This window comes from Molossus molossus, unplaced genomic scaffold (genome assembly GCF_014108415.1).
Source record: "Molossus molossus isolate mMolMol1 unplaced genomic scaffold, mMolMol1.p scaffold_m16_p_6, whole genome shotgun sequence".
In the NCBI taxonomy this organism is placed as follows: Eukaryota; Metazoa; Chordata; class Mammalia; order Chiroptera; family Molossidae; genus Molossus; species Molossus molossus.
The window spans coordinates 78892523-78914208 of record NW_023425399.1 but is presented as its reverse complement, the minus strand read 5'-3'; the positions used below and the strand labels follow the sequence as shown (position 1 = coordinate 78914208).

The window sequence follows — 21686 nt, the reverse complement described above, 5'->3', positions numbered from 1 at the left end:
AATGGAGGCCAGGAGGTAGTAGGATGAAACATATCAACTGCTGAAAGAAAAAAATCTGTTAACCAACAATGAGATAGATATCCACCAAAAATATCTTTTAAACCTGAAGGCAAAATAAAGACATTCACACATAAAAATTGAGAAGATTGGTTGCTAGCAGGCATACCATAGAGGAACTACTAAATGAAGTTCTCCAGAATGAAAACAAATGACCCCAGACAGTCATTTGAATTCACATTAATAAAAAAGACATTGATAAAGGTAATTATATAATTTGACAGTATTAATGCATATAACTTCTCCTTTTGTCTCTTAACAGCTTTAAAAAACAAGTATACAGCCCTGGCCGGTTTGGCTCAGCGGTTAGAGCGTCGGCCTGTGGTCCAGAGAGACCCGGGTTCGGTTCCCGCTAAGGGCATGTATCTCGGTTGCAGTTTGTCCCTGGCCCTGGTTGGTCGTGCGGGTGGCAGCCACTTGATGTGTCCCTTCACGACGATGTTTCTCTCTCTCTCTCCCTTCCTCTCTCTCCCTCCCACTCTATCTGTACAAAAAATGGAAAAATATCCTCGGGTGAGGATAAAAAAAAACAAAACAAGTATACAGAACAATATATACATAATTGGATAACACAGAAATGTAATATATTTGTAAATAACAGTACAAAGGAAGAGGGTAAGAGCCTAGGTGTATTGCACTATGAAACTGACTTCAGATGGTAACTCGAGTCCACAGGAACAAATGAAGATAACTAGAAATGGTAAGTAAGAAGGTAAGAAAACAAACACTACAAATATATCCTTGCCTTTCTTTCTTCTGTCACCTTACCTTTAAAGATATAAAATTACATAAAGTAATAATTACAACAAATAATTGTTGGGTTTGTAACATATCTAGATGTAGTATGTAGAACAGTAGTAACACAAAAATAAAGAGAAAAATAAGCTAAATGTTTCAATATCAATAAGTTAATATAAATGTGAAGCAAACTCTAGTAAGATGTGTAATGTAAGCTCTAGAGCAATCACAAATACATACATATACACATATTTATAAAGGAATTAAATGTTAACCTAGGAATATTTACTTAATGCAAAGGAAACCAGGAAAGAATAGAGGGGAAAAAATAATGAAAATACATAGAAACAAAAGTTAATGGCAAACCTAAATGCAGTATATATCAATAATATTAAATATGAATGGATTAAATAATCCAGTCAAAAGGCAAAAAGTATCAGTCTGGATTAAAAAAAAAAATCTAACTATGTGCTACAGGAGACATACTATAGACTCAAAGATACAAAAAAAGTTGAAAGTAAACGGACAGGAAAATATATCATACAACCACAACCATAAGAGCTTAAATGGCCATACCAATATCAGACAAAATAAACTAAAACCAAAAAAATCTTATAGACTGTGTGCCAGCTGGTCAAGTGCGGCCCCTCCCCAACAATCCCCATCCTTAAAGCTCGAACACAGGCACCCCACCTGTTGGAGAGGGTGCTGGGATCTGGGTGGCAAGCAGCAGGGCAGAGCAGGCCCTGAAGAGCATGGGTCTGGAGAGGTTGCAGCACTGTGGGAGTGTCCAGCACCATTGCTGCGTTCCAAGAGCTGCCTACCAGGTTTGACTTAAAGGGCTGCCTGGCTGAGACTTGTGTGTGAGGTGGCACCCCACCCATCACCGGGCCTGTGACCACATTTGAGGGGACGCCGCTACAGTACATAGTCCTGGATATGCTGTGTATGCTGCTGAATAATTATTGGAAAAACCCTGTCTATTTACTGTAACCTCTTATACTGTAATTCCTTTATCAGGAATAACTAGGTAGCTACCATTTACAAAGCCAATGGAACATTTTTATTTGGTGCAGGTGCTAGTTAGTTCCTGACTGACATTGCCAAGTACTGATAAGCCAACTGCAACCTCATTTCTTGGATGTCTGTGACCCAGACTGGTGAGAAAAAAACAAAAACAAAAAACAACTGCAGTGATGGTTACATAGAAAATTAAACATGTTAAGGGAATACACAAAAAGTGAAGGAGGGCACTTCTCCATGTATTGCATGCTGTTCGTGGCACTTTATCTTCAAGCCAGGATGAAGGTGGACTGGGAAAGACTCTTAAGACCCACGCTGCAGTTTGGTCTGGATACCTGTCCATTTACATGGGCCTTTCTCAAGTCTCTACTTTACAAACATCATTAAAGCAATGTGCCAACTGGACTCATTCAAGGAGCTGTGGATGCAACATTAGTTGTGTATGTATCAGAGTTCTTCAAGGAAAAAAAAAAAATTATTTATTTTTTAATCCTCACCCAAGGACACTTTTTTTCCATTTTTTGTTCAGATAGAGTGGGAGGGAGAGAGAGAGAGAGAGAAACATCGACGTGAAAGGGACACATTGAGTAGCTGCTACCCGCACGACCAACCAGGGCCGGGGACAAACTGCAACCGAGGTACATGCCCTTAGCAGGAACTGAACCCAGGTCTCTCTGGACCGCAGGCCAACACTCTAACTGCTGAGCCAAACCAGCCAGGGCTCAAGGAAAGAAATTCTTTTACAGAAAGAGAAGAGGATTCTCATACAACTCTGCATGAAACATCAACAGCAGGGAATCACTATCAAAACAATCACCAAACTTGAAGGTGGCTGAGTACCCACATGAAGCCTGCCTGCTTCCTGAAGGAAAATGATGCAACCTGAAGGCAAGAGGATGGTCTTTCTTGCAATGCACAAGGCTGTTAAGAGACTGCTGCTGCTATATCTTGGATGCTCATTTTACCTGTGTGTGTGCATATAGTTACTTAACACAATAGTTACCTAATAGCTCTAATTTCATGAAAAAATTTCAAGGTTGCCCTGGCCGGTATGGCTCAGCAGTTAGAGCCTCGGCGCGCGGACCAGAGAGTCTCGGGTTCAGTTCCCGCTAGGGGCAAGTACCTTGGTTGCAGTTTGTCCCCGCCCTGGTAGGGGTGGTGTGGGTGGCAACTACTCGATGTGTCTCTCTCACATCGATGTTTCTCTCTTTCTCTTCCTCCCTATCCCCATCCCGCTCTGTCTGAAGATAAATGCAAAAATGTCCTCAGGTGAGGATAAAAAAAAAATAAATTTAAATAAAAAGAAAATTTCAAGGCTTTCTCTAAAACAATGCTCACCTATACATTTTTTATTTTAAAATGTAATGCTTATGTAAAAAAATCTTACCAGAGATAAAGGGGCACATTTTATAATTGATAAATCAGTTCGTGGATCAGGACAACAGAACAATTCTAAACATATAGAGGGTAGGGCAAACATAGGTTTACAGTTGTTCGTATGGAAAGTAATACAATAATAAATAATACAAAAACTCTGTGTTTCACATACTCACAACTGTAAACCTACATTTGCCCCACCCTGTATGCACCAAACAACACAGCCCCAAATATATGAAGCAAAAGCTGACTCAAAAAAGAGAAAAATTTGACATTCAATAATACTTGGGAAGCTCTAATACTGTATCTCCACTTTGAATAAAGAACAGACAACTACAAAGAAGATCAAAAAGGAAATCAAATACTTCAGTGGTATAAACCAGACCTAAAACAAAGCTATAGAAAACTTCACCCAACAACAGCATTCTTCTTGAGTGTACATGGAACACTCAGGATGGGCCACATACTAGGACAGAAAACAAGCCTCGATAAACTTATAAGGATTGAACTCATACACTGTATGGTTTCCAATTATAATGAAATAAAATTAGAAATCAGCAACAGAAAGAAAACAGGGAATGCATGAATATGTAAAAATTAAACAACACATTCTTAAATTATCCATGGAATTTGGAAAATACCTTGAGATTAGTGAAAATAAAGACAGAACATACCAAGATTTATGAAATACAGCTGAAACAGTTGTTTATAGGAAATTTTATAGTTATAAATGCCTGTATTTAAAAAAAAAAAAAAAAAAGATTCACTAACTCAAACACTTGTGGGCAAGAAGAAGAAAGGAAATTAATAATGATTAGAGCAGAGGTAAATATAGGCATACCTCATTTTATTGCACTTTGTTTTACTACATTTCACAAATACTGCATTTTTAACAAATTAAAGGTTTGTGGCAACCCTGTGTCCAGCAAATCTATCAGTGCCGTTTTTCCAACAGCATTTGCTCACTTTATGTGTCTGTGTCATATTTTGGTAATTCTTGCAATATTTCAAAATTTTTCATGATTATTATATTTATCATAATGATCTGTGATCAGTAATCTTTAATGTTCCTATTATAATTGTTTTGGGGTGCCACAAACGAGGCTCATATAAGACAGCAAACTTAATAAATGTTGTATGTTCTGACTGCTCCACTAACCGGCAAGCAATTTCCCCTATCTCTAAACCCTTTCCTTGGACCTCCCTATCCCACAAGATACAACAATATTGAAATTAGGTTAATTAATAACCCTACAATGGCCTTTAAGTGTCCAAGTGAAAGGAAGAATCTTTTATCTCTTACTTTAAATCAAAAGCTAGAAATGATTAGGAGTAAAAAGGCACGCTGAATGCTGAGATAGGCTGAAAGTTAAGCTTCTTGCACCAAACATTTAATAATGCAAAAGAAAAGTTCTTGAAGAAAATTAAAACTATTACTCCAGTGAACACATGAATAATAAGAAAGCAGAACAGTCTTATTGCTGATATGAAGAAAGTTTTAGTGATCTGGACAGAAGATCAAACCAGCCACAACATTCTCTTAAGCCAAAGCCTAATGCAGAGCAAGGCCCTAACTTTCTTCAACTCTATGAAAGCTATGAGAGGTGAAGAAGCTAGAGAAGAAAAGTTTGAAGTTAGCAGAGGTTGGTTCATGAGATTTTAAAAAAGAAGCCATCTCTGTAACATGAAAGTGGAAGCTGAAGCAGAAAGTGCTAATATAGAAGCTGCAGCAAGTTATCTAGGAGATCTAGCTAAGACAATTAATGAAGGTGTCCACATCAAATAGCAGGTTTACAATATAGATACAATAGCCTTATACTGAAAGACGATAGCATCTAGGACACTCACAGCAAGAAAGGAAAAGTTAAAGCCTGCTTTCAAAGTTTCAAAGGACAGCCTGACTCTCTTTTTAGGGGCTAATGCAGCTAGTGACTTTAAGTTGAAGCCAATACTCATTTATCATTCCAAAAATTCTACAACCCTTGAGAATTATGCTAAATCTACTCTGCCATAACAAAAAGCCTGGATGTCAGCACAACTGTTTACAACATGGTTTATTGAATATGTTAAGCCAACTGTTGTAACCTACTTCTCAGAAAAGATTCCTTTCAAAAAATTACTGCTCATTGACATTGCTCCTGGTAACCTAAGAGCACTCATGGAGATGTACAATGAAGTTAATGTTGTTTTTGTGCCTGCTAACACAACATCCATTCTGCAGCCCATGGATCAAGGAGTAATTTAGATTTGAAAGTCTTATTATTTAATAAAGAAACATATTTTGTAAGGCTATAGCTGCCATAGATAGTGACTCATTTGATGGATCTGGGCAAAGTACTGGAAAAGATTCATCATTCTAGATGCCATTAAAAACAATCATGATTAGCCCTGGCCAGATTGGCTCAGCAGTTAGAGCGTCAGCCTGTGGTCCAGAGAGACCCGGGCTTGGTTCCCACTAAGGGCACGTACCTCAGCTGCAGTTTGTCCCCAGCCCTGGTTGGTCGTGTGAGTGGCAACCACTCGATATGTCCCTTTCACATCGATATTTCTCTCTCTCTCTCTCTCTCTCTCTCTCTCTCTCTCTCTCTCTCTCCCTCCCTCCCTCCCTCCCTCCCACTCTATCTGAACAAAAAATGTCCTCGGTGAGGATTTAAAAAAAAAATCATGATTAATGAGAAGAGGTCAAAATAGCAACATTAACAGGTGTTGGGAAGAAGTTGATTCCCACCCTCATGGATGACTTTAAGGGCTTCAAGACCTCTTAACTGCAGATGGAAAAATAACAAGAGAAATCGAATTAGATAAATGGAGTCAGAAGATGTGACTGAATCACTGCAATCTTATGAATCAACAGATGAGGAGTTGCTTCTTATGAATGAGAAAAGAAAGTGGTTTCTTGAGATAGAAGCCACCCCTAGTGAAGATGCTGTGAAGACTGGCGAAATGATAACAAAGGATGTAGAATATTACACACACTTGTAGTTGATAAAGCAGTAGCAGGGTTTAAAAGAACTGACTCCAATTTTGAAAAATGTTCTATAGGTAAAATGTTATCAAACAGCATTGTGTGCTACAGAGAAATCATTCACGAAAGGAAGAGTCAATTGATGCAGAAAACTTCAAAGCTGTCTTATTTTAAGAAATTGTCACAGCCACCTCGCCAGCGTGGCTTAGTGGATTGAAAGGTCCCTGTTAGATTCCAGGTCAGGGCACATGCCCAGGTTTCAGGCTTGATCCCCAGGAGAGGGCGTGTAGGAGGCAGTTGATTTATGTTTCTTTCACACATCAATGTTTAAAAATAAATAAAATAAAATAAAATGTTTTAAAAAATAAATAAATTGCCACAGACACTCAACCTTCAGTCAGCAGCTACAAACATCACAGCAAGATCCTCCACCAGCAAAAAGACTATGACTGACTGAAGGCTCAGATGATGGTTAGCATTTTTTAGCAATAAAGTATTTTTAAATTATGCTGTTACACACTTAATAGACTACAGTATAGTAAACATAATTTTTATATGCACTGGGAAACCAAAAGATTCATGTGACTCGTTTCAATGCAATCTTAACTTTACCATAGTGGTCTGGAACCAAATCTGCAATATGTTTGAGGTATGCCTGTAGAATAGAGAATAGAAAAATAATTGAGAAAAATCGAAACAAATGTTTGTTCGTTGAAAAGATCATCAATATTGACAAACCTTTGCCGAGATTGACTAAGAAAAAAGGAGAGAAGGCTCAAAGTACTAAAATCAGGAATGAGCCCTGGCCGGTTTGGCTCAGCGGTTAGAGCATCGGCCTGCGGTACAGAGAGACCCGGGTTCGGTTCCCGCTAAGGGCACGTACCTCGGTTGCAGTTTGTCCCTGGCCCTGGTTGGTCGTGCGGGTGGCAACCACTCAATGTGTCCCTTCACATCAATGTTTCTCTCTCTCTCTCTTCCTCTCTCTCCCTCCCGCTCTGTCTGAACAAAAAATGCAAAAATGTCCTCAGGTGAGGATTAAAAAAAAATTTAAAAAATAAATAAATAAATAAAATCAGGAATGAATGAGGGACATTACTACTAACCTTATAAAAATAGGAAGATTATAAGGAAACACTATGAACAACTGTAAACCAATAAATTAGATAACTTATATGAAATATACAAATTCCTAGAAACACAAAAAGTACTGAACTGACTCAAGAAAATAGGCAACATGAATAGACTTCTAACAAAGAGATTGAATTAGTAATTAAAAAAAAGTATCCACAAGAAAAGCCCAAGTTCAGATGACTTGACTGCTATAATTCTAACAACTAAGGAAAACTAATGCCAATCCTTCACAACTCTTTCAAAAAACAGAATAGAAGGGAACATGTCTCAACTCATTCTGTAAGGTCAATATTACCCTAATACTAAAATCAGACAAAGATATCACAGAAAAACATATCTTATGAATATAGATATAAAAGTTTTCAACAAAGTATTAGCAAACTGAATCCAACATCATATAAAAAGTATAAAACTCTATAACCAAGTGATATCTTAGTATGTAAGGTTGGTTTAACATCTGAACATTATTACTGTAAAACACCCTATCAATAGAATAAAGACAAAAAGACCAAATGGTGATCTCAATAGATAAAGAAAAAGTATTTGAGAAAAATCTGGCATCCTTTTTTCATGATAAAAACACTCAACAAAACAGGAATAAAATGAAACTTCCTCAAACTGATAAAAAGGGATCTACAAAAGACCCACAGCTAATATCATACTTAATGGTGAAAGACTAAGTGCTTTCTCCCTAAGATCAGGAACAAGACAAAGACATCTGAGATGAGGAGTGAGATATGGATGCCTACAATCATCACTTAGATTCAACACTGTACTGAGAGTTCCAGCCAGGACAATTAAGCAAGAAAATTAAATAAAATGCATCCATATTAGAAATAAGTAAAATGATCTGCTCAAAATAATATAATCTTGTATACAGAAAATCCTAACAAATCCACACACACACAAAACAACTATTAAAACTAATAAATGAGTTCAGGAGGCAGCCACATACAAGATCAAGATACAAAAAGTAATGAATAAGAAAACAATTATATTTACAAAGGATCAACATAAATAATATATTTTAGGAATAAATTTAACAAAATAAGTACAAAACAAACTCTCTGGAAATTGCAAAATGTTGTTGAAAGAAATTAGAGAAATCTAAATAAATGGAAAGATATTCCTATCATCAAGAGACTTAATACCTAACTTGAAGGACTAGTAAATAGGTCAAATGAGGCAATACATTTGAAAGGACTTTTCACATATTAAATTTACCAATAATAATTGTTAATGATGCCAAAAGGCCCACAATCTATACTTTTCTTCAACTAAGTACTCAAAACATCACTAGGAGGTAAGATTAGAATAGCTGCAAATAGACAATACAGTAGTTCCCCTCTTACAGTTTTTTTTTTTTTTTACTTTCTGCAGTTTCAGTTACTCAAGATCAACCATGGACTAAAAACATTAAATGGAAAATTCCAGGAATAAACTATTCTTAAGATTTAAATTGAACACCATTATGAGTGGCATGATGAAATCTCAGGCGTTCCCACTCAGTCCCCTCCAAGATGTGAATTATCCCTTTACCAGTGTATCCACACTGTATGTACTACCCACCCATCAGCTCAATTGTCGCCATATCTCAGTGCTTCTGTTCAAGTAACCTTTACCTTACTTAATAGCCACAAAGCACAAGAGTAGTGATGCTGGCAGTTCCGATATGCCAAAAAGAAGCCTTAAGTGTATGTATGTGTAGAAAAAAAAATAGTACATATAGGGTTTGGTACTATCCGTGGTTTCAGGCATCAGCTGAGGGTCTTGAAACGTATTTCCCCCTCAGATCAGGGAGAACTACTGTACTGAGAATAACATAAATAATCATCTGAACTCTAGATATTCTTCTGACCAAAGTGCCTATATATCCCAAAAGCCCAATTCCAATTGGCAACAACCTAGTAAAGAGTAGCTATAAACATAAAAAGGAAACTAAACATTAGTTTCCTTTCTTAAGACCACTTACCAAGTCTCTTTGAATCCAATCCTAATAAATATGAGATTCATTTTTTTCCCCAATAATGAAAGACCAGCCGTGTATTTATTCTACAGGCATGTTGAAAGGAAATAATCATACATTAGGTTACAAAGCACCTTTTCTCTAAAATGTCAAAGTATAAAGTGGTCCAGTATCCACTCTGTAATCTGGTACATAATTTAACACACTCTACTTTTCTGCCCAGTGAACTGCTATGTCCCAAGATGCCTTTCCTACTTTGTCTTACTGGCAAGCTGATCTGGATGCTCTGGTTTCTCCACAGTCAAAACAGCATGGTAAATACATAACCTGAAAAGACAACAGACTCATACAGATCTAAGAGCAAGAAAGACTTTAGAATTCACTGAAACAATTTAATACCTACACAAATGCCTGACTGATGACCTTCTAGTCTTTACTCAAATAAGTCCATGGTTAAGAAGGGGGAGATGGACAAGTGTCCCTCTTTCACAAGTAGACAAGAAATACAAAGTTCTTTCTTAATATGGAAACAAACTGTGCTTCCCATTAATATTCACAAATGTAAAGGTCCCTTGTGCAACCACATAAAATAAGCCTACTTTCACTTCCATGGAACATTCCTTTAAACACTTAAAGGTAGCTAATATCTTCTAAGTTGTTTCTTCCTCAGGCTACTTGGGCCCAATTCTTCAAATATCATAGCTTCTACCACTGAGCTTAAAGTCACTCAAATTTCCCTCGCCCCCTCATTTCCCTTATTCATTGAGTAAATGCAAGAAAAATTAAATCAATCAATAAATTTTAATCCCAGATTCTCCTATTAGTTATGGTACATCTCCTTTATCCTCCATTTACACAGTTGATATTTACCTCTATTAAATTTCATCTTTTATAAAATAGCACCATAAGATTTCAGGTGATTTTTACCTTCTTTTCAAGTTTCCATAGTTCTGGTTGTTTGTATGTATGTATGTATGTATGTATTTATTTATTTTTTATCCTCACCTGAGGACATTTTTCCATTTTTAGTTCAGAAAGAGTGGGAGGGAGGGGGAGAGAGAGAGAAAGAGAAACATTGACATGAAAGGGACACATCAAGTGGTTGACACTGGCACGACCCAACCAGGGCCGGGGACAAACCATAACCAAGATACGTGCCCTTAGCGGGAACCGAACCCAGGTCTCTCTGGACTGCAGGCCGACACTCTAACCGCTGAGCCAATATACACATTTATTAACTTACACAAAGTAAAGGATTTTTGGAGAAAAATTAAGCTTAGAGTAACCTAAGGAAATTCTGCAAATCTATTTGGTTTCCAGAACAGGAATTACACCTACCTTATTTACTACTATATCCATGATACTCTGCATAGAATTTAGCATACAGATAGCTCTGAAATGTATGAGGACATTAAAAAAAAACATTAACTTTATAATATTCATATTTCCTTGATCCAGAAATCCCAATTCTTATTATCTGTTCCAAGAAAATAATCAAGTTCCAAACCACAATCTAAATACAAAAACATTTTGTTTACTTTAAGTTATAAGTAACTTTTTAAACAAAAAAGCATAAGCAACCTATATGGACAAAATAAAGGAATAATTAAATAATGAATTATCCAGTCATTATTATTAAACTTTGAATTTTATAACATACAAAATTGTCACAATCGAATGATAAGTGTAAAGCAAGATATGATAATTACATTACAGAATCCCAATTATGTAAAAATGGAAGAAGCATGCATATACATTTTCCCCCAAAGAAACTAAAAACTTTTGGTGAGTAAAATGTTCTATAGTTTGAGTGCAGTTGTGGCTATACCCTTGTCAATTTTTTCAAAACTTACTGTAAATAGATTCCTTTAAAAACAAAAAAACAAAAAAAACCCTGCAGCTCAATCAAGTTGGCATTAAAAAGGAGACTAAAAAACTAGACTCAAAATATTTTGAGGTAATTTTTCTGTTTTCCAAACTTTTTACAATTACCATTTTTCAATTTTAAAAAATAGGGGTAGATAGGCAATTGAGGTTATTTAAATGTCCATCCTATTGAGAATTTGGTGGATGCTAATACTTATTAGGCAAATAAGTAAACACTGTATTCCACACAAATGGCCCCCAGAGTTCTATGACATGCAGGCCTGTATTTTCATTTTATTTAATCCTTATGATACTTCTAACAAAAAGGTGTGATTCACCGTTTACACATAAGAAAAATGAGGTAATTTAGGATGAGATGAATAAACTTGCCCAAGACCACAAAGCTATTAAGTCTAAAAGAGCTGGGATTCAAATGTAGATCTATTGATTCCAAGGCCAATATTCTACCCTATATTGCTAAACACTCCTTTGCTTTCCCCAAAAAACTAGTCCTCCAAGTCCCTTGTTATCTATATACTTGATAAGAACACCACCTAGTCCTTACTCTGTGGCCCTTAACTAAACTTTCCCAGCTACTATATGTTATTATATACATTACTTTAAGCTAGAGCCCTGTTAGGCATAGTTATTCAGTAAGCAACAACTCTATATAATATCATCATCCAGCTCACATTTCTCTATATTCTAAATCTTCTCTCTACTTAATTATAAAACTCATCTTCTTCTTTTATCTTTAATTAAAGTTAAGCCTGGAAATAACTTCTTAGAGTCCATAGGTAAGTTTTCTATTAATTAATTAATACCGTTGTTAAATATGCATTTCGAGAATCTTTTGGGGGTAAAAATTGGTAATACCTATTAAAATATTACCTTTTGAAACAATTGCACTTCTAGCAATTTGTCCTGTAAAGACTCATTTACAAAGCTGCACAAAAATATACATACAAAGAGGTTTATTATAGCATCATTTGTAATAGCAGAAAATAGTGCACACAGTATCACTGTCTATGAATAGGAGAGTGTTCCCAAAATGATGGTACATCTATACAATGGACTAGACTACTAAGCAATTCGAAAAATGAGGAAGATCTATAGGTACTAACATAAAAAAGATACAAAAAACTGTTAGTAGAAATACTCTGGTCAAGTGGATATTACATTTCAGTAATTTTTCTTACATGAACATACAACACTTTTGTAAGCAGAATAGGCAAAGAAATAAAAAATAAAATGCACTGATATATGTGATGGCCCTTAGAATTCCTTAAGGGCTGCAATCCGATTGCCCCCTACTCTCTCCACATATACTCAAGCATGCATTTGAATACTTAAGTGTCTTCCCTTGTGCCCAGAAACATACCAGGTCCTGGGGATAACAAAATCAGCAAGATAGAATCCCTATCTATGTGGAACTTACAATAAAAAAAGAAAGCAAATAAAACTGAAGTGAGTAGTATGGTGGTGAAGGTACAGAGTGCAAGTGGGAACACAAAATAGAAGAACCTAATCTAGCCTTGAAGAAGAGCTGCTCAAATGGAGTACCAACACTTTCTCCCCCAGGATGACTATCCAAAGACTGAATAATGTCATTGACATTATCAGGGTTAAGCTGACTCCACAGCCTTTGAAATCCAAAGAGCCGATGGCACACATGATGAGTACTGAAAAGAAGAGACTCTCATTTCATGAAATCCAGAAGCACTGTGACAACTGTGGAAGCTGATAACCATGTAATATCCCTTTGATAAAGCCAGGTGGAAACAAGAACCACTAGCTTATCCAGGAACTGGTTCAGGAATTTGAGAAAGCAAAAGCAAATCCTATGCTACATCTCAGCATGAAGAAATTGATGAAAAAGGACCTCAATGGTCTCACAAGTAACTTTCACAAACTTCTGTACGGTGTGACTGTTAAGCAGGATTTACCACAGTTCACAACATAAAGAAATAAACAAGTCCTTGCTCATCACTCTCAAACAAGTGATAGAAAGGAGAGGCACAGAATACCAAAAAAGAGCCACGGCCTGCCCTCAAAGCCTACATGTTCACAAAAAATAAGACTGAAGAGGTTACCAAAAGCATTCAATAGAAGAATGATTTTCAGAGCTTCACTATAGTTTCTTTCATTTCTTCCCAATGCCCCCTCCTTTTTATTTCCAACCTGTTAACCTATAAAAACCTGTGGTGCATAGTTATATATATTTTCTCCCTTTTTTGCTCAATCCCCTCACCACCACCCCCAAACACCCCCACCACAAGAGCTGTCTGCCTGCTCTCTATGAATCTGTCTCTATTTTCCTTGGTAATTAAGTTTGTTCATTAGAGTCCACATGAGTGAAATCATATGGTATTTGTCTTTCTCTGACTGCCTTCTTGCACTTAGCATAATGTTCTCCAGGTCTATTCATGCAGTCACAAAGGGCAATATTTTCTACCTTTTTATGGCCAAGTAGTATTTCATTGTGTAAATGTACCATAGCTGTTTTATCCACTCATCTACTGATGGACACTTGGGCTGCTTCCAAATCTTGGCTACAGTAAATAACACAGTCTCAATGAGGACTCCTCTAAAAGTCCTTGGTTATAAGGCATCTCTCTAGCTTCTCTTCAGTTGGTTATTTAGAAAGACTTTTCTATACTTTAGTTGTAATTCCAATTTGGTCCTGAGAAAAGGTGAGTAGCTTACACCTAATCTGCAGCCATCCTGGATCTCTCCATGTTTATATATTTCTTAAACCAGTTTTGTTCACAGAGGAAATTCTGAAGTGAAGAGAAATCAAATACTATACTATACTTAAAGTATAAGACTTCTATATAATTAAAGAAAGCATCCTTTAGTAATCAATTGCTATTGTTTAGTATATAAAAGAAATGGTACAAGAATCAAAACCTTTTAAAAATGTTAATCAGTGTTTCCATTTCATTCTTCAACTACTGGTTATCTTATTCTGCACCAATGAGAACACAAATGTTAGTATGGTCTTCTGCCATACCTAGCAAAAATTCCCAAGAGCTGCTCCTTAAAAGCACCTGCCCACCTCCTCTGTAACTAATGATTCCTAAAGGCAATTTATCTCCTGACTTTTATGAGAGTTACTCCATGGTCAACAGCATAAAATGTGTTAGTGTCGTGCATACTTAGGCTGTGGCCCTAGTTTACTGCTCTCTAGCTCTGGCAAGTTTCAGTTTGGTTTTGCTATGTAACACCTAGGAGTTTTGCATTGGGCAAATTACCCTTAGAGAATGGTTATTTGCTACCTACCTATTATTACCAACAAACAAAAAATATATAAATAATGTATAAAAAGTACCTAGCCTACCCAGCCGGTGTGGCTCAGTGGATTGAGCATGGTCCTATAGACTGAGAGGTCCGGGTTTGATCCCTGGTCAGGGTACATGCCCAGGTTGCAGGCTCCATCCCCAGTAGGGGGGGTGCAGGAAGCAGCTGATAGATGTTTCTCTCTCACATCGATGTTACTATCCCTCTCTCCCTTCATCTCTCTCTAAAAAAATAAAAATACTAAATAAATAAATAAAAAGTGCCTAGCCCTCAGTAGGTGACCAGTATACCCTCTATAAGTGATCAGTTCCCACTTTCCAGCAAGTTTTCACTCTTTTTTTTTTTATCCTCACCCAAAGACATTTTTCCATTTCTGTTCAGATAGAGTGGAAGGGGGGGGGGAGAGGGAAACATCGACATGAAAGGGACACATCAATTGGCCGCCTCCCGCAAAACCCCAAAGGGGGCCAGGGTCAAACTGCAGCCAAGGTATGTGCCCTTAGCAGAAACCGAACCCGGGTCTCTCTGGACCGCGGGCCGATGCTCTAACCGCTTAGCCAAACCGGCGTGGGCAAGTTTTCACTCTTGAAAGTTCTCCCATTTTAATACTTTTTTTTTTTTTAATTGCTTCTAAACTTCACTGACTAGACAGCCATTTAGTTTTAACAAATTATGGGGTGATTTCATTCAAACACATTCATAACTAGTTTATAAGAATGCATGCAGGATAACTTAGAATTGGCAGAAAACGTATCCAATGATGCACACAGCTAAACAAGTGTATGTACCTGTGTACCATACAAAACTGAAACAGAACTTTATCAGAAGTGAAAAACATAATCTTTCCACAATGTTCACGACCAAACAGAACATTAGCTACAAAAAAGACGCCATCCTTTTTCTAGGAAATACTGACATCTTTAAATCAAATGCTCTGACTTCTTCTTTACCATCTTGGCCTGTCAGAGTTCCATTTAGTGCTGAGCAAAATTAACACAAGACCCATCACTGAGTAGAATTCATTCCAAAGAATGTGAGATGTGCTTTATACCTCGGCTGAAATTCCAAGAGATTTTCAGTTGAGGAAAGCAAGTAAACACTCAAATATCCCTTATCATATGTATAATATGTAAATGATCACAGAGCAAAATCTCTGCATAAATCGTAACAGCCCCACAGAGTAAACCCTAGGATAAAAAGAAGTCACATACTCATAAACTGTAGCATTCACAGCTTGCTTCAAATACCACAATCACATTGTTCTGACCTATTTTTCAACTCTGGCATTTGCTCCCTGGCAGAGGGAGTCTTCCAACCAAAAGTTACAATCATCATTCACCCAAAGGTTCTGCACAAAGCAGCATTATTCCTTTCTGGTACTATAAAGCAGTAAACTTGCTTCAATTACAATTTCTGACTTGCTCAAACTTAAAATCCTCTCCCCGTCTTAACACCCACGAACCATTTAAATGCACTTTCAGTTACCATCCTCATGTGTGTGGATCTATAAACGGATCCTTTCTCCATATAAAAAGAAACTTAGCTATACTTCCTCAAGTAGGAGCCGGTGCCTCCAAGGCTCTCCAGAATATGCTGCTCCAGCTGGTCCTGGGTCACTTGGCTGGAAACTCTCTTCTTAAATATGGAAAGAAAAACTACGCAGGAAGGACTCAAGGAGGCTCCATGAACTGTAAAGCCAAACCGCGGTCCCACCAAGTCAGGACTGCAAGGCTCTCTCGGCTGAGGTTGGGTGCTGTGTGTTAAGCTACCGGCAAGAAGGTGCAACCCGGGGCTCTGACGTTTGCCGTGTCACCGCCGGCTGGACGGTGGACACACTGGAAAAGGTGATCCACATACCTGGAGGAAGCTGAAAATTAGCAGGCAACTGGATTGTTGTGGTGTTGGGGGCTTTCACGGCGACCATCTGAGGAGCAGGCAGCCCAAGGCCGCTGCTGAGTTTAGGAGGAGCACTGACAGGAGCCACTTTGGTCACCAGGGTCCCCACAGGGGACCGCAGGGGCTGGGACGCCGTGGACTCCACGCAGACATTGACAGGAGCCTTAGTCACGGCGCCCAGGGTCACGGAAGTGCTCTCCACCCGCGCCGGCGGAGGGCCGGCAGGGGCCCTGGTCACGGTCCCGGAGGCGCTCACACCGGAGAGGGGAGCGGCGCCGGCCGGCTCCGTGAGGCCCGCGGGCATCGCCCAGGTGGATCAGCGGCAGCTGCGGCGCTGCCGTTCCGGGAGCACAGGCGAGCGGACGCTTGTCAGGCGGTAGCCGACTCCAGTGAAGTTCCGGCTCCACAGCATCTCTAGGAAGAGGCGCTGGGGCCGCGACACAGAAGTCGACAGGCACCGGCTGGGAAGCGGGACACGCGCGCCCGGGACCTCCCTCCCGTCCGCGTGGCCCCGCCGGCAGCAAAATCTGCTCTGCCGCTTCCTCAGCGGCGCTCCCACGTGCGCCGCCTCAGCCTCGGTCCCACCACACTGGAGCTGGTCTGTGAGGCTCCCGGAAGGGCGTCACTTTTTTCTCTCACCTCAGGGCCTAACTGTGGGCCGCGACTTCCCCGCCAGAAATTTCAAAAACCACACACCCGAGCGACCCAAAGCCCCCTACGCACGCCCAGCAGAGCCCCGCCGCGCGACCACGCCAGCCATGTTTATATAGCCACGCGGAGACCTCGCGCACGCGCACAGGCTGCCGTCACCGCCCCGGGCTTTCCCCGGAATCCGGCCGCGTGATTGGCCACAGACTGGAATCGCGCTAGTGACGTCACTAGGGACGGCTCCATAGGGCGTTAGAATCGTCCCCAGAATTCAGAGGGAGGAGGGGCGAGATGCCCGAAGTCTAGCATGTGGGAGGGACAAGCCGCACTCTGATAACTGCGGCATCCGCGTTCTTCTCCTGAATATCTCCTAGTTGCGTGTTCTTTAAAAAGCCAGGATAAGACTTTCCGTAGGCTTCTACGTTATAAGCAAAAATTGTGGCGGACTGATTCTGGAAAACAGTAGCTCTGCAAGAACTCTAATCTCGCTTCCTCAGTGTTTTTCTGAGGGCTTGGGTCTCACTCTAAAGCGTTGCTAAAATTAGCATCACAATTGACGTTGTGAATTTATTTTAAATATGCTTTTTTTTCCTTTGAAATGTTTAAGGATATTGTATAGTCTAAGATCTGCCTGTTTTCATGTAATTTTAGAGTTGAGCTGCCCCCAAGGAAAATCTGTTTCTTCCTCAGTGCTGCTATAGACGTCTTTATCACCTCTGAGACGTCTTGATTTCAGGCTATTGTCATAACATTATGTTTGTAGGAACTGACACTAAGCTGAAGGAGATTGTGCAAGCAGACGGGCAACCTGACGTTTACAGCTTCTCATTTTTTCCCTCCATGTCACCTCAGATGGACAAGATCTACTCAGTCCTCACAGGTTTACTCGCAACAAGTCCAAATCAAGAACCTATCTCATAACTAAAATCGCATTCTTCCTCATTCCGTGAGGATTTATCCGATCCCTTACCTCCTAGAAAACTCCTCAAAGTGGAGCTGGGCCAGGGAGGAAAATAAATTAATTGAGCACCTCTTAGTGTGCTAGTCAGTTTCTCCCTGCTCACCCCCTACCCCCGCAATAATCACCTCACTTGACTGACTTAAAAACTGCTTTTAAAAAGAGTAATTTACCCAAGAAGTTGGATTCAGACCAGTCTGTATGATGTCAAAGTACGTCTCTTTCCACTACTCCACAAATGTCTGATTCATCATACAGTATATCCCACCACTGCGCCCTGGTAAAATGCCTTGCACACAAGAGGTATTTAATAAACATGTGCTAAGTGAATTAATTAAATGGAGCCAGGCAACATTTTTAGTGAAGTGGATTTGAATCCTAGATGTGCTCTTCACTAGCTGAGCAAATTGTTTAGCTTCGGTGTTTTTCTCACTATATAGGATAGTTCAATAAATACTTGTGGAAAGAAGACAAAGTTTGCACTGAGAACTTTCCATTTTCAAACTTCAATTAGATGACTACCCTCAACTTGCATATTTTATTTAGTTATGTAAATAACCTCAGTCAAGTTACAAAGATTGACAGACTAAGTATACTTTGTCTTTAAGGTGACCTAGCATATTTTTTCTTATAATTGTTGGTTTGCTTTATAATTTGACTCGAAATGGAAATTTTAATTTTTTGGTTCAAAGAATATACTCCTCCTTACTCAGCATAGGAAATACTGTCCTGAATTTAGAGTTTAGAAATAATTATGTTTACTACATTTCCCTTTTATAGAAGCATATTAATAAAACAGGATATGTAGGAAGGCAAAATGCATTTTATCCTTCTATGTAAGAAAAGGAAAAATGGCTGGCCTGCGTGGCTCAGTGGTTGAGCATTGATCCATGCACCAAAAAGTCACCAGTCAATTCCCGGTCAGGGCACATGCCGGGATTGTGGGCCAAATCCCTATGCAGGAGGCGGCCAATAGATGTTCTCCCTCATCGATGTTTCTATCTCTCTCTCCCTCTACCTTTCTCTCTCCCTAAAATCAATAAAGAAAAAAAAATTTTTTTTAAGAAAGAAAAGAAAAAAATGGGGGAGGAAGAGTATACCTTGATTTTATTATGTTTATCTGTTAAAATATTAGTAAAATTAAAGATATTGAAAAATCTTATTCATTTACCTTGTCTTAATCCGTTTGAGCTGTTGCAAGAAAATACCTGGGTTGCTTATAAATAGCAGAAATTTAGCTCACAGTTTTGGAGGCTGGAAGTCTAATCAGGGTGCCAACATGGCCAGGTGAGAGCCTTCCAGATTGAGGACTTCTCCAGGTGACTTCACATGGTAGAGAAGGGAAGGGCTCTCTCTGGAGCCTCTTTTAAAAGGTTCTATTTATGAGAGCTCCACCCTCGAGACTTAAGTACCTCCCAAAGGCTCCACCTACTAATACCATGGCCTTTAGAAGTTAGGATTTCAATATTGAATTTGGGAGAGACACAAACATTCAGACCATAGCGCTGTTAAATAAAGGACTATATCATTAATTGTCTAAATGTTCTTCTCATCAATTCAGGTAATGAAACAAAACTATAAACAAATAAATAATTTATATTTCCAATATTTCATTATTTAACACACACACACGCACACACACACACACCCAGGAGCACAATTTAACTTGGGCAAAACCAAAGGCTAAGAGTATAATTATTGGGTAGACAATGTAAATTCTTCTTCTTATCCTTATGATTTTCAAGTACCTACAATCTCTTCAGAAAATAAATAAACGTTTGTTACTCTGTCGAATTTAAAGAGGAAGCCCTGCTTATCTGTGAAATGAGATTAGCTGAAAAATCTGGCTGAGAAGACATAACTATTTGGCTAAGAGAGTCATGCCCTCAGCTTCAAAGTAATCCAAACACAAATGCCTTCAAGTTTTATACCTTGAATTTGGCCCAGTATCTGTTTGCCTTTGCATCAGAGCATTAATTTTTTCTGCAACAGAACTCACTTCTGCAACACCACTTTGTCATTTCTTTGCTCTTAAAGGAATGCAGCTTAAACTTTTAAAAAGTTTTTACTTTATTACATTTATTAAATAAATTTTAAAATTATTCCATTTTTACATTTTCATATTTTTATCATATATTTTATCTTTTTTATTGATATATAATTGACATGTTAGTTTCAGGTGTACAACATAATGACTAATATATGTATACAATGTGAAACCATTTTGATGACTTCATTAAAGATTTAATGAAGACTGAGACACTTTAAATGTTTTAGTGTTTAAAAGTAATTCTTCTAGGCCCTGGCCGGTTTGGCTCAGCGGTTAGAGCATCGACCTGCGGTCCTGAGAGACCTGGGTTCAGTTCCCGCTAAGGGCACGTACTTCGGTTGCAGTTTGTCCCCGGCCCTGGTTGGTCGTGCGGGTGGCGGCCACTCGATGTGTCCCTTCACATCGATGTTTCTCTCTCTCTCTGTTCCTCTCTCTCCCTCCCGCTCTATCTGTACAAAAAATGAAAAAATATCCTCGGGTGAGGAAAAAAAAAAAAAAAAAAAGTAATTCTTCTAGGCCCTGGCCGGTTTGGCTCAGTGGTTAGAGCGTCGACCTGCGGTCCTGAGAGACCTGGGTTCAGTTCCCGCTAAGGGCGCGTACCTCGATTGCAGTTTGTCCCCGGCCCTGGTTGGTCATGCGGGTGGCAGCCACTCGATGTGTTCCTTTCACATTGATGTTTCTCTCTCTCTCTCTGTTCCTCTCTCTCCCTCCCACTCTATCTGAACAAAAAAATGGGAAAATGTCCTCGTGTGAGGATAAAAAAAAAAAAAAAAAGTAATTCTTCTAGGAAAAGTAGATACCAACCAATCTTCACATAAGAGATCTATTCACACTATGGAATATTAATCAGTCATTAAGATTTACCATAGACTGGGTTGCTTATAAATAGCAGGAATGGCCCTGGCCAGTTTGGCTCAGCGGTTAGAGCGTCCGCCTGCGGTCCGGAGAGACCCGGGTTCGGTTCCGTTGCTTATAAATAGCAGGAATGGCCCTGGCCAGTTTGGCTCAGCGGTTAGAGCGTCCGCCTGCGGTCCGGAGAGACCCGGGTTCGGTTCCCGCTAAGGGCACGTACCTCGGTTGCAGTTTGTCCCCGGCCCTGGTTGGTCATGCGGGTGGCAGCCACTCGATGTGTCCCTTTCACATCGATGTTTCCCTCTCTCTCTCTTCCTCTCTCTCCCTCCTACTCTGTCTGTACAAAAAATGGAAAAATGTCCTCAGATGAGGATTTAAAATAAATAAATAAATAAATAAATAAATAAATAAATAGCAGGAATGTAGAGGTACATTTATTGACATGGAAAAATGATTATGGTATATATTGTTAAATAAAAAAGGAGGTTATAAAATAGTATGTAGCCCTGGCCAGTTTGGCTCAGTGGTTAGTGTGTCTACCCACAGACTGAAGGGTCATAGATTCGATTCCCAGTCAAGACGCTTTCCTGGGTTTCAGGTTTGATCCTGGCCACAGTTGGGGTCATTCGGGAAGCAACCAGTGGATGTGTCGCTCTCATATCGATGTTTCTCTCTCTCTCCCCCCCCCCCCCGTCCCTTCTACTCTATCTAAAAGTCAGTGGAAAAATATCCTTAGGTGAGGGTTAACAACAACAACAACAACAACAACAAAATAAAATAGCATGTAAAGTATAATTTCATTTTTTTGGTAAATAAAAAAAAACTTTTATCCAATAAGCAAGTAAATATATGTTCATAA

The 21686-nt window shown here is 39.0% G+C and overlaps 1 protein-coding gene and 1 pseudogene across 2 annotated transcripts in view; one reads left to right on the top strand and one right to left on the bottom strand.

Annotated features, from left to right (window-relative positions):
- Positions 1 to 16623, bottom strand: part of TAF4B (TATA-box binding protein associated factor 4b) — a 121836-nt gene extending 105213 nt beyond the window's left edge. For both annotated transcript variants that reach the window (XM_036245808.1, XM_036245809.1), the window contains exon 1: positions 16281 to 16623. In XM_036245808.1, coding sequence (XP_036101701.1) covers positions 16281 to 16623 — 343 coding nt within the window. The remainder of the gene's footprint in view (positions 1 to 16280) is intronic.
- On the top strand, positions 1760 to 2644 carry LOC118618378 (annotated as a pseudogene).
- Positions 16624 to 21686: the final 5063 nt, after the last annotated feature.